Here is a 13,653-nt window from a genome sequence, read left to right as displayed (position 1 = left end):
CCGGACTCCTACGGGAGCCGGGCTCCGTCCTCAACATCAACTGCTGGTAAGCCCTGTCCGGACTCCTACGGGAGCCGGACTTCGCCTTTGACTTTAATTGTAGGAAGACTTCGCCCGGACTCCTACGAGAGCCGGGCTTCGCCCTCGACTCCAACGGCTGCAGATAGACTTCGTCCGAACTCCTACGGGAGCCGGACTCCACCGACAACTTCAACCGCTAGTAGACTCCGCCCGGACTCCTACGGGAGCCGGGCTCCGTCCTCAACATCAACCGCTGGTAAGCCCTGTCCGGACTCCTACGGGAGTCGGACTTCGTCTTTGACTTTAATTGCAGGAAGACTCCGCCCGGACTCCTACGGGAGCCGGGCTTCGCCCTCGACTCCAACGGCTGCAGACAGACTTCGTCCGGACTCCTACGGGAGCCAGACTCCGCCGACAACTTCAACCGCAAGTAGACTCCGCCCGGACTCCTACGGGAGCCGGGCCCCGTCCTCAACATCAACTGCTGGTAAGCCCTGTCCGGACTCCTACGGGAGCCGGACTTCGCCTTTGACTTTAATTACAGGAAGACTCCGCCCGGACTCCTACGGGAGCCGGGCTTCGTCCTCGAATCCAACGGCTACAGACAGACTTCGTCCAGACTCCCACGGGAGCCGGACTCCGCCCACGACCCCAACTGCAAGTAGACTTCGTCCGGACTCCTACGGGAGCCGGACTCCGTCCACGACCCCAACTGCAAGTAGACTTCGTCCGGACTCCTACGGAAGCCAGACTCCGTCTTCTATTCCGACTGTGGGAAGACCTCGCCCAAACTCCTACGGGTACCGGACCTCGCTACCGACTCTAACCGAACTTTGGCCGACCAGTCTGGACCCCCTGGCAGGCCACAGTAACAGACAACACTGCTCCACTCCCTGCGGCGAACCCTACGCAGCTCCATTACTCCCTGACAGGCCGTATTAACGGCCACGATTCTGCTCCACTCTCTGTGGCGGATCCTGTGCGATTCCACCATTCCCTGACGAGTCACGACAGCGGACGCCGCTCCACTCCCCGTAACTGATTCCACGTGGCGAGCCACGGCAATAGCCACGATCCCACTCTACTACCCTCCGCAATAAATTCCTCCTGACTCTGGGTGGCCCATTACCAGACGGTTACAGGCGTCGCCATCAATTTGTTGCCCCCTCCGCCTATAAAAGGGGGCCCAGATACGTTATTCAATAAGCTCTAATTTTTTACCTAAAAACTCTGCTAAATTCTCCGTTCGAGCACTCCATTCTTGTTGAGGCAGAGAACTGACTTGAGCATCGGAGGGTCTTGCCGGAGCAACCCCACCTCCGGTTTAGACTTCCTTTGCAGGTCCCGGCGGCGACCGCGACTCCCTCGACTCCAGCTTTTCCGGCGCAAGCGGATTTTTGCACCAACACTTTTCTTGATAGAAAAAGAAAATTTAGCCTATCTAAACCTAATAGGACATATATACAAAACAAATATTAATTAAAAATTTTGGGTCCAGCCTATCAAATTTAGCCTCAACTTGAATTGGGATTGAACACGAGCCTTTAAGCCAACGGCTAATTAACATAGATTACGTACTAAAAATTTAAATACTATATTGGGATTATCCGAACCTCACGTCAGCCCAAACCGCTTGCGCGCATATGTTTACGGAGGAAAATCAACGTATAGATACACGATACTCCCAAAAAAAAAAGGCGTAGTCGGAAATAATCAGTTAAAGTGCCAAAGCTCAAGGTTATGTTGAAAGATAATGCTAGAAAACTATCCCAGTAATATATTGCACACTCCTCCATCTAGATTCATTACTACTTTATGCTGCTAGTGGATGATGAAGCTGGCTCAACACAAAAATATCTCGGCCATATTGGCATGAGCAGGAATTTGCTGTGGTACTTCAGAATTTTAATTAAAACATTACTGAAACGTAAATTCCCTGATGCACAAAATGCACTTTGCTATGCAATACACGGGGCTGCTTTACCAGCATCCCTTTACCTCAAAAAAAAAAAAAAAAAATGATATGCAATACACGGCAACAACAGCAAGAATACGTAAAATTTATAGGTGTTATGACTAAGATTTCAGGCAAGTGAGTGCAAAGAGAACACTACAATGAGAAGAGCCATCTTAAGGATTCTTTCACTACAAAAAAAGAGGCCATTAACGACCTTTTTTTGCCGACGCTTTTGGAAAGCGTCGGCAGGTTGCGCTAACCTGCCGACGCTTTTAAAAAGCGTCGTTCTTTAACGACGCTTAAAAGCGTCATAAACTATGAACGTGTCAACGTCGACGCTTTTAGCAAAAGCGTCGTTAAATAAATAAAATACCGACGCATTTTAACGACGCTAAAAAGCGTCGGTAGGTTCGTTTAATACCACCCTCCTCCCGTGCCCTAATCTATCTACCGCCGTGCCCTAATCTATCTACCGCCGCCATTCCTCAGCCGTTCCTTATTTTCCACCCGTTCCTCAGCCGACCCCGGCCCATCTCCGCCGCCGGCACCGCACCCGCCGTCCACGCGCACCCGCCGTCCACGCCTCACCTCCGTCCGCCACTCCCCTCTGCTGCCGCATCCGTCGACGCCGCGCCCGCGAGGTCCAAGCCATACGCCGTCGGTGAACCGGCCCTCCTCCTCCTTCCCTTGTTCGACTGCTCCAAGCTTCCCACCATCCCACTTCGCCATTCGGCCACCCCAAATCGAAGGGAAACGAAGCCCCTGCTCGGCCGCTCCACAGAAATTTTGAAAGGTAAAATATTTTCCCCATTTCACTTGTTTTTCTTTTCATTCATTCTTCTTTTCAAAATCTCCACAGAAATTTTGAGTTGTTTAATTTCATGTTACAGTGTTTAAGGGTCTGTCATCCACATTCCTCATTTTGAAAGGTAAGCTTTTTCCCACCTAGTTTGATCATTTTTTTTTGTTATCGCTTCATTTTCTTTTTATTTTTTTCTCTTGTTTGGAGATTTGTGGGAAGGAGAGCATTGAGGGAGATCGGATGGGTTTCTTAGGTCCCGATTGGGGTTTTCTCATATGGGATTTTGTGCGAGCTGCAGCGGTGTGAGTTGGTCCCCTGAGGTTCCAAGAGCTTAATCTCGGTAGAAGCATGATATTTTATAGGATTTGAGAATTTTTCAGTTATTTATTTATTTATCTTGGCAGATGTGAAGAATTTTTCAGTTGAGTGTTGAAGGATGTTTTTGTTTATATATATTCTTGTTTACTGCCACCCTTGAGTAGCATTGTGATGCATATTTTATAGGAATCGGGTTTGTTAGCCCATTTAGCTTATATTTTTTAAGAACATGCTCAGATCTTAGTTTTTCGGCTGTAGAAAAAAAAGATAGAAAAAAAAAAAGCCTATGAAAGTTTTTTTTCTTTGTATAGGATTTGAGTTAGGTGATATTTGGTTGATTTAAGGCCATGATTAAATGGATAGTCCAACTGATGAACACTATAAGATTTTCAATTAAATCCTATCCAAAAATCCAAACATATCTTTTTCTACACGATTGAGCTAAAACCAACAAAATTAACAAGATCACATGCTACATACTGGGTTAGGCTTATCTTTATAAAATACCCAGTTATAGCTTTGCAATGGGCCCGCTTGAATTCTATAGGGAGAAAAAAAAAATTCAATAGATCTTTTTTTCTCCTTATGAGATTCAATTCGAATTATTTCAGAACTATATTTGGATATTTTGCTTAACCCATCTTTGTGATCTTATTAGTTGCACTAGCTCAATCCACAAGTCCAATAGAATTTGCCGCCCAATCCTATAGAAAAAGCTCCAAACATGCTCTAGTTCATCTAAATTAACCTTCACCACACCTAGGAGGGAAGTAATAAATTAGATTAATCATGTCAAATTGGAGTGGTGCGAGAGGAGGCCCAATTATTGGGAATGAAGGTGATGGAATTGCAATAGATAGTAGTCATTTAGCTTCTTTAGATAATTGCAGCTGGAGCTGGCTTAGCTTGGGCTGACAATGTTCTTCCAAAATATGTTCTTTACCTGCATGCCAATCATTCACATTAACATGACACGGAGCAATAACTATTGAATAAGCATTTGTTTTTGTTAACCAAAATAAACACACTAATTATTGTTAACTTATAATTTTGTAGAGGCCAACTTACTGTTCCTCGAGTCTTGGGTGGGTGTGGGATTTTCTTACTCAAACACAACAAGACTTTGATATTCTTGGAGATTCCTTTACTCAAATACCCACTTTAGCTCTTCTTATGCTGCATGCATCCAAGAATGAATACAACTATTCATGCATGCCTAAGTTTGTTAGTTTGATTTACATATTTCTTACAAGTTTTTCATGCTTCTTTTATTGAATTTGAAGGGTTTCGTGAAAATTAATATATCTAGGAACATTTAGCATCTTTTTTCACAAAACAAAAAAAAAAATCATCAAATGAAAAAATTAGTCTAGAGAAATGAAGAGCGGTGTAGTTACACTTAGATGTTGGAGATTGCACTGAGAAGTTTGCACAGGTTGAAGGTGAAAGCAAGCATTGCAGCGAGATGACGTGTTCATGCAAATTAGTTTATGGTGACCTTCAAATCAAAATAGAAAACAAAACCAAAAGAAAAGAAAAAGACGGAAGCAAAAGCATAAAGGAAACAATGAATTAAAAAATAGCGTCGTTAAAATTATATGGAGTTAGAGCTGAAGTCACTGACGAAGAAGTTTCGGCTCTTCTAGAATTGAAATTAACAAGTGGAATTTACATCCCTGCATCTCTTTCTTTCTTTCTTTGAATTATACATTTATTTATTGAGAAAAATAGGCAGATTTTCACACATCTCCCATTAGTTATTTCTTTGGACATCAAGCTTTAAATATCAAGTCGCCAATTGAAGACCAGGAGACAACCTTAAAAGATTATAATTTTATTAAAGAATTTTCTTTAGGAATTTATGCAATCTTATTAATGTTCTTTTAATTGGTAATCTGGTGTCAGCCGTACACTTAGGTCCAGACTCTAGTTGGGTAGCAGGGTGGTTCAGGTTCAAAACTCCAGTTACTCCACTTCACAGGATTGCAGTTATGAAAGATCATGAATATCAAATTGAATAGTTAATATGCATCTAAATGATAATAAAAATAATAAATAACAATCTCTTTCTGCAAAGCTGCAAAAGTTGTATTGCAAATATTATATTATGTGCATCTCTTCTTGGTACCACCTACGAAGGACTCAAATCTTCAACTTTTCTGCCTTTCCATAAAATGTAAATAATATGACATCAAAAATTACATTGCATCGAAACATAGACCCGTCTTTTGATTAATGTACATATTCTATTATATCCGTATATTTATTTATTTTTGTACGGATAAAAGAATTATGTACATTGATCAATTGATTGTCCAGTATGGACAGTTTGGAAAATGTGAGTAATTCTATAGGTCATTACCATAATCAAATGGTATGCTGAGAGGTTCGGAAAAAATTTCGGATGGTATTTTCCTTTTGTTCTTCCTATACGGAAGAACTAAGGGGAAATGCTGCCGAAATTTTTTTCGGCTCTTGTTGCATATCATTTGATTTTTGTAATTGACCTATACAATTAATACATTTTCTGAATGGGATAGGACCTTCTTTACCTATTAGTTGATGATAGCAAGCATTTACTATGTAAACTTTATCTAGCTGTTATTTTTTTGGATTTTATGAAATGACTGATATTTTTTACTCATTGCATTAATATAGATTGTATAATTTTTTTTTATTTTTAGATAAATTGCAAGTTCGATCAGTTTTATCCTACAATGGACAAAAGTTGGATAAATAAACCAAGGAATAGTAAAGAATATTTAGATGGAGTTCATGACTTCATTAAATTTGGTATGGAGAAAAGTAGTTTGAATGGAAAGATTTTATGTCCATGTCGGAAATGTGTAAATAGTTCTTCTTTAGATCCACAAAATGTTGAAGAACATTTGGTATGGAATGGTTTTTTAAGAGGTTATACCGACTAGATTTTTCATGGAGAATCTATGTTGCCATCATCATGTAACCAACCCCTGACTCATTGCGGATCCACTAGCCTAGAAGACAATTCTGCAAGAGATGATGATATAAGGGGTTTGATCACAGATGCTTTTGGATTTGATGTTCAAAATTTAAGAGAATCCAGTAGTATACAAGAAACAGTTGGGATGTTTGATGGATGTACGCATACGGAACGTATGCATGTTGAGGAGCCCATACATACATCTAATGATGAGACAGCTCGTTATCACACCTTAATGAAAGATGCAGACGAAGAATTATATCCGGGTTGTACAAAATTTTCTAAGATTTCTTTTCTTATACATTTATTTCATATAAAATATTTGAATGGATGGTCTGGAAAGAGTTTTACCATGCTGCTCAAGTTATTAAAGGATGCATTTCCAGAAAGCACTCGTTTACCACCATCGTATTATGAAGCCAAGAAAGTAGTAAAGGAATTGGATCTTGGATACGAAAAGATTCATAGTTGTCCGAAAGATTGTATGTTATATCGGGGTAAAAATGCTAATCAAGAGTCATGCAATGTATGTGGATCTTCAAGATGGATAACACAAAAAGAAGATCGAGATGATGTACTGAATGAATTGGATGCAACGCGGAGTAAAAAGAAACCGACCAAGGTATTGCGTTACTTTCCTCTTATACCTAGATTGAAAAGGATTTATGCATCATCAAAAACAGCTTCATCAATGAGATGGCATCATGAAGGACGTACAAAGGATGGAATGTTGAGACATCCTGCAGATAGTCTTCAATGGAAAGCATTTGATGATAGGCATCCTGATTTTGCCTCTGATGTTCGCAGTGTTAGGTTTGGCTTAGCTTCTGATGGCTTCAATCTATTTCGGACCCTGAGTTCTACCTACAGCACTTGGCCAGTCGTTTTGATACCTTACAATTTGCCACCGTGGATGTGCATGAAACAATCATCACTTATCTTGTCAATGGTTATTCCAGGAGATAAGGGTTCAGGCAATGATATTGATATTTTTCTACAGCCTTTGATAGAGGAATTGAAACAGTTGTGGGAGGGTGTTGATGCATTTGATGCTTCCAACGGCCAAACATTTAAACTACGGGCAGCTTTGTTATGGACTATTAATGATTTTCCAGCATATGCCAATTTATCTAGCTGGAGTACAAAGGGACGGGTCGCATGTCCTTGTTGTGGAGATTCAACACATTCAATTTGGTTAAAACATGGAGGTAAATTTTGTTACATGGGACATCGTCGATGGTTGGAAGCAAATCATCCGTTTCGATTTCAGAAAGATTTGTTTGATGGTACTATAGAATTGGGATGTGCCCCTATTCCACCTTCTGGAACTGATGTTCATAGACAAATGGATGGCATGAATTACAGCTATGGTAAGCACTCAAAGTCCTCTAAAAAAAGAGGAAGGGATGATGTTGAAAGCTCAGTGCACGAAGGGTTACCAGAGGAAGTCAGTATCAGTACTATAGATGCAGAGTTGTTTCAAGATCCAGACAATTATTTCGAGGATGAAAATGAGGAAGACACACAGATAGCATCTATACAACAGCCAAGTAAACATTTATGGAAAAAACGAAGTATCTTTTTTGACTTACCTTATTGGAAACATAATCTTATTCGGCACAATCTTGATGTCATGCATATAGAGAAGAATGTTTGCGATAATTTACTTGGAACATTTTTAAACCTTGATGGAAAGAGCAAAGATAACATGAAGGCACGTCTTGATTTAAAAGAAATGGATATCCGACAGGAACTTCATCCTAAAATGCTTGCTAATGATAGAATTTATGTGCCTCCTGCATGTTACACAATGTCTGCTCGAGAAAAAGATAATTTTTTGGGAGTTTTGAAAAGTATCAAAGTACCCGATGGATATGCATCGAATATTTCACGATGTGTGCATCTAAAGGATCGAAAACTTTCAAATCTTAAAAGTCATGATGGTCACATATTGATGCAAGATATTTTTCCAATAGCTTTAAGATCGTCATTGCCGAAACAAGTTGTTACAATTGTACTTCGATTATCGTCATTCTTCAAGGCATTATGTTCCAAAGTTATTGATCCTCGGGAACTTGATCAGTTAGAATCGGATATTACAATTACACTTTGCCAGATGGAAAAGATTTTTCCTCCTGGATTTTTCACTATTATGGTACATCTGCTCGTTCACCTAGCTTCAGAAGTTAAAGTTGGTGGACCGGTACATTATAGATGGATGTATCCTATTGAGAGGTATTATTACAAACCTTAAATCTTTTGATAATTTTATTAGAAACAACAGCATACTGATATTTTAATAAATATTTAATTCTTGAAGGTATCTTGTGCGTCTTAAAGATTATGTGCGAAATAGAGCCTATCCTGAAGGCTCGATTGCTGAAGCATATATTGCGGATGAATGTTTGACATTTTGTTCAAGATATCTTCAAGGTGTAGAGACTATTTTTAGTCGACCTCAACGGCATAATGACTTTGTAGAGAATGCAGAACTGTATAAGTTCTTAACTGCTGGAAAATTCTTGGGAAGAGGTGAAGGTATTGTACTTGATCAAAAATCCTTAGCACAAGCACATCGTTATGTGTTACTTCATAGTGACATAATATCTGACCATCGCAGGTTAGTATATTTAAGGAATGACATCAAAATTTAAATTTTATATTAGATATAATATTCTAAATGATATATTTATATTTTATGCAGTGAATTTTTAATTTATCAGAGACGAGCCAATCATAACATTCGTCCTAATGCAAGGATTGAACAGCGATGGTTGGTCGAGTTATTCCCTATGTGGCTTTCGAATCAGGTGTGATTTATATTTAATTATTGGATATATTAATTTTTGATACATATTTAATATCAGATAACTCAACTGCACTTCGTCATATCATTTTTTGTTAGGTATCAAAGATGATGGAGACAAATAAGTCAGATGAACTAATAGCTCTTGCTCGAGGACCTAACAAGATTGTGAATAGATATAATGGTTTCATAATTAATGGCTTTAAATTTCATACTAGAGAACGAGAGAAATTTAGAAAAACACAGAATAGCGGTGTTATGGTGGAAGCGGATGAAAAATCTTATTATGGTGCACTTAAAGATATCTATGAGTTGGATTATTATGGAAAATTTAAAGTAGTACTGTTTAGATGTGATTGGATAGACATAAACTCACCAAGGGGTTTGAAACAAGATGCAAATGGATTTACACTTGTAAATTTTTCAAGGTTGATACACACTGGTGTGTTATTGAAGGATGACCCATTCATTTTTTCATCTCAAGCTCGTCAAGTATTTTATGTACAAGACGCAAAAGATAAAGATTGGTTTACTGTCATCAAAACAAAACCTAGAGACTTATATGATATGGGAAACCAAGTGGAGGATGATGACGATGACACTTATACACAATGTATGCCCTACAATTTTGTGCCAGCTGATGATTTAAATGCTACGACGACGTTGGTTAGAACAGAATTCGAAGAAAACACTACTGCTTGATTGTTACTGGTAATAATTATTTATGATGTATATATTTTGCATTAATTATTGTGTTATTTTACTCCATATATTAACTGATTCTACCTTTTATTTATATAAATGCTAGGTGACATCATGCGTCGCAGGGGACGATATGCTGGTGTGCAGTTTCAGTTTTCACAGACAGAGGCCGGTACGTCTTCTTCAGCACAGCAGCCTGAGGCCAGTTCAGCTGCACAGCATTCTGAGCCCTGTCCTTCATCATCAGCACAGCACGATCCTCCTGTTCATCAGCCAGATGATGAGATACACGTGCAGAGTATATATTGTCTTTCATGTAATTTTTTTTTATTTCATTTTATGTATATTTATGATATAGTTACTTTTATGTATTTTTTGCAGACGGATCCGGGAGAGTACGCCCCAGACGCGGACCCACAGTAGTACGAGATGTGTGGCAGATGCGTGAGGGCGAGAGGATTGTTGTGGAGTGCAATCAGCTAGGTCAGCCAATTAAGAAAGCTGCCTGCTTATTGACTTCATTTTTGGGGACTGTTGCTCGGAGGCCTCAGCTATGTCCGTTGGGCTATGCAAAATGGAATGACATGCTTCCAACGTACAAAGTTGAGCTCCTCCGAGTTATAGAGGTAATGAATTGATGTTCATACTGTATATTAATTGTTAATCATTTATATAATTTATTTCATTTAACTTTTTTTTTTATAGAGCAAGTTTGTTCTCCCTCCATCCACTCATGATTTTGTAATGAAGTCTCTCAACCGCAAATGGAAAGAATATAAAGCACAATTGAAGAAGGACTATATGAGACAGGGTATGACAGAGGAGGAGGTTGCTAGGAATTGTCCTCCTGATGTACCCCCTCATCAGTGGATGGAGTTGGTTCATTACTGGTTCTCCGAGAGGGCACAGGTATATTATCTGTTTATTATCTTTTTTTCTTAAATATTTTGTAAAAATATTGATTTTTATTATATATTGTATATATAACAAGTTCTTTACTTTATTTTACAGACTTATTCTGCTATTGGTAGAGCTGCACGAGCAGCTCAGTCTGTTCCTCATACATCGGGGTCGAAGAGTTATGCACGACTCCGACAGGAGTTTGTATGTTCCTTAAACTTTCATAATTAACTTTTAATTTTTATGTTCAAATATTTATATAACTAATATCATTATGTATCGTGGACCATGTCTGTATCATGATACTCATATATTTTTTTAAATTATCATAACTGTTTGCTTAAAATTGAAATTATTTGTGTAGGAGGATGAGCATGGGAGGAAACCCGGACAAGTGGAGTTTTACCGGATGACTCATACTCATCAGGATGGTACTTTTGTTCGAGATGAGTCGAGAGATTTATATGTACGGCATTGTTAATATTATATTTTTTGCAATGATTTAAATTTAATTTTGTTAGCTATTAATGTATAACTCTTGTTTTCAAAAAAAATACAGGAGAGGGCTACATCTCTCATTGCGGAGCGTGACGACGAGTCCGCAGCATCTACGCAGCAGAGCCGTATCGAGGCTGAGGTATTCACAGAGTTGATGGGACCAGAGCGCTACGGCCGAGTGAGGGGTTATGGAGTAGGAGTCACCCCCACTCAGTTATCTGAGGTTAGTAGATATACGCAGCATGCTGCAACAGATGCTCAGGATTCACGCGTTCGCAGACTCGAGGCGGAGATACAGGAGATTAGACAGAGTCGTGCCGCTGAGATGGAGGAGATGCGACAGAGCCGTGCCGAGATGCAGGCCATGAGGGGACAGATTGATCGCCTTACATCTTTATTAGAGATGTATGGTTCATCTCAGGTAAACACATAATATTAAATATATATTTTTGTATTAATTTAATGATTTATATATTTTATTTATAGATATGCAAATCATGCTTTTGATATATTTTTTGTAGGCTCCTGGCATATCAGGCACCCATCGAGATAGCGGCACGTCACGTGGAGACAACGACGACCATCCGCCTGCAGATTGATGTTATTTTATTTTTGTTGTATTTTTATATTTATTTATATTACTCTTGATTGTAATGGACGATTAGTACTTTATTTTTATTTATATAAAATATTGTCTTTTGGTTTGATTAAATTTTCTATTTCAGCTTGCTTTTGATGTGAATGATGGTGATTGTACAGGTGTGAATGTGAATGTGGTGATTGTACATGTTTATTGTATTGTACAGGTGATGTGAATGATGGTGATTGTACAGGTGTGAATGTGAATGTGGTGATTGTACATGTTTATTGTATTGTACAGGTGTGATATGATTTCGTACAGGAATGTATTGTATTATTTTTTTTTTAAATAATATTTGTATTTTTTTTTTCCTCTTAAAACCTTTAACGACGCTTATAAGCGTCGTTAAATTTGTCTTTTGCGACGCTTTAAAGCGTCGTAAATATTTACATTAACGACGCTTATAAGCGTCGTTAAATTTGTCTTTTGCGACGCTTTAAAGCGTCGTAAAGATTTACATTAACGACGCTTTAAAGCGTCGTTAAGACAAATTTAACGACGCTTTAAAGCGTCGTTAATGTAAATATTTACGACGCTTTAAAGCGTCGTTAAAATTTAACGACGCTTTTACAAAGCGTCGGCGATATTCGTCCCCACTCTTGCATAGTCGACGCTTTGCCGACGCTTTTCGAAGCGTCGTAAAACCGAATAGCGACGCTTTAAAGCGTCGTTAATGACCATTAATAGCGTCGTTAATGGCCATTTTTCCTGTAGTGTTTAGAGCTGGGCGAGAGGCCACAGGAAAGGTAATGCTTCCTGACATGTTTATCAGGACAGCATACATCCTGCAATCACAAGCCCACCGAGAAGCAACAGCGTTTTAGACTTGATTTCACAAATAAAGAAGAAGAATACTGCTTACAAAATTGACGCTCTGTACAAAGGTTTGTCGTTATAGCAGAATAAAACGGTTTTGTCATTTTGCAAAGGTCTTACCAGTAGTCTCAATAACTCGAGGCTCTAGCACAAAATCCTTTGGAGATGGAATGAAATGATCTATCGGGCTTGTGCTTCTGATATCCAACAGGATGATGCAGCGGCTACGGAAAGCCATAAAAAACAGGAGTATATGGTGCAGAGTGATTACATTTTCTGGGTTGTGCTCTGTGAGAAAAATCAATGGGTTTAGCTTTGATTTCAGTTATCAGTGTTATGAGAAACTTACAACTCGATGGTTTATGAGCATCTGTCTATAATCAGGGGTTTTCAGAATTATTCTCATGGTTGTGTATTCAGTTTGTGCTAAGATGACATCAGTCTAGGGATGGCAACAAACTCCAAACCCACAGATACCCGATCCGGCCCGGCCCGATTGGGTCGGGTGGTCAATGCGCTGGCCGGGTTTGGGTAAAAACCCAAGCACTTAATTTTGGGTTTGAGCCGAGATTGGATAGTTATGCACCCAATCCGATATCCGGCCCGAACCCAATCCGAACTATTTTAGTATTTTAATATATATATATATATATATTTAATCAAGTATTATCTACTAGTTACTAAATCTTAACTTTTTTTATGAAAAATATTTTAGCCAAATAAAGACTAAAAAATATTCACGCAATCACAAAATACACTAATATGGTTACTATTTTCAATATATTTTGAATTTGAACTTGAATTTCAAACATCGGCTATTGATAGTAGGTTTAATTGTTGTTTAAGTCTTTTTGGAACTTAGAACTTAGATATGTTTTTCTTTTCAATTATGTTTATAATTTTATTTACTTCAGAGGTGTTGGAACTAAATGTTGTTGTTGATTGTCTTAATCTGTTAAATTTATATTGTATTTGAAGTTTATTTAAATTGAATGTAGAACTAAGTATTGTTGAACTAAGCATTGTTGAATTTTATTTGCTTAAGATAATTTGTATTTTATTTTCATTGAACATGAAACTGAGTATTGTTTAATTTTATTTATTTAAGGTATGTATGATTTGTGGAATGGTAGTATAATTTTAAAATTGATAGAAATGAAAAAAAATATTCAATATGCTCAAGTGGGTTCGGGCTCGGTAAACCCGAATTATTCGATACCTGATTGAGATG

At 38.6% G+C, this 13,653-nt stretch overlaps 1 protein-coding gene across 3 annotated transcripts; it reads left to right on the top strand.

Moving 5' to 3' along the window:
* The first annotated feature begins 2,162 nt into the window (after positions 1-2,162).
* Positions 2,163-11,678, top strand: LOC140854677 (uncharacterized). Of its 3 annotated transcripts, XM_073250659.1 has the most exons (9): positions 2,163-2,771; positions 2,869-2,907; positions 9,675-9,866; positions 9,950-10,194; positions 10,274-10,477; positions 10,580-10,672; positions 10,833-10,934; positions 11,028-11,387; positions 11,488-11,678. In XM_073250659.1, exons 3-9 carry the CDS (start codon positions 9,683-9,685, stop codon positions 11,563-11,565), a joined length of 1,266 nt encoding a protein of 421 aa, XP_073106760.1. In that variant the 5' UTR covers positions 2,163-2,771; positions 2,869-2,907; positions 9,675-9,682; the 3' UTR covers positions 11,566-11,678. The 3 variants fall into 3 exon arrangements, with proteins under 3 accessions (XP_073106760.1, XP_073106761.1, XP_073106759.1); XM_073250660.1 differs by lacking the exons at positions 2,163-2,771; positions 2,869-2,907 and adding an exon at positions 8,568-8,870 and having other exon boundaries at positions 9,675-9,740; XM_073250658.1 differs by lacking the exons at positions 2,163-2,771; positions 2,869-2,907 and adding an exon at positions 8,570-8,870.
* The last annotated feature ends 1,975 nt before the right edge of the window (positions 11,679-13,653 follow it).

Source organism: Elaeis guineensis, chromosome 1 (assembly GCF_000442705.2).
Source record: "Elaeis guineensis isolate ETL-2024a chromosome 1, EG11, whole genome shotgun sequence".
Lineage (NCBI taxonomy): Eukaryota > Viridiplantae > Streptophyta > Magnoliopsida > Arecales > Arecaceae > Elaeis > Elaeis guineensis.
This window is presented reverse-complemented; position numbering and strand designations above follow the sequence as displayed.

Coding starts and splice junctions, on each gene's coding strand:
- LOC140854677 (XM_073250658.1), top strand. CDS start 8,831: ATGGTTGGTCGAGTTATTCCCTATGTGGCTTTCGAATCAG. Junction 10,935..11,027: donor ATGAGTCGAGAGATTTATAT/GTACGGCATTGT, acceptor AAAAAAATACAG/GAGAGGGCTACATCTCTCAT. Junction 11,388..11,487: donor AGATGTATGGTTCATCTCAG/GTAAACACATAA, acceptor TATTTTTTGTAG/GCTCCTGGCATATCAGGCAC.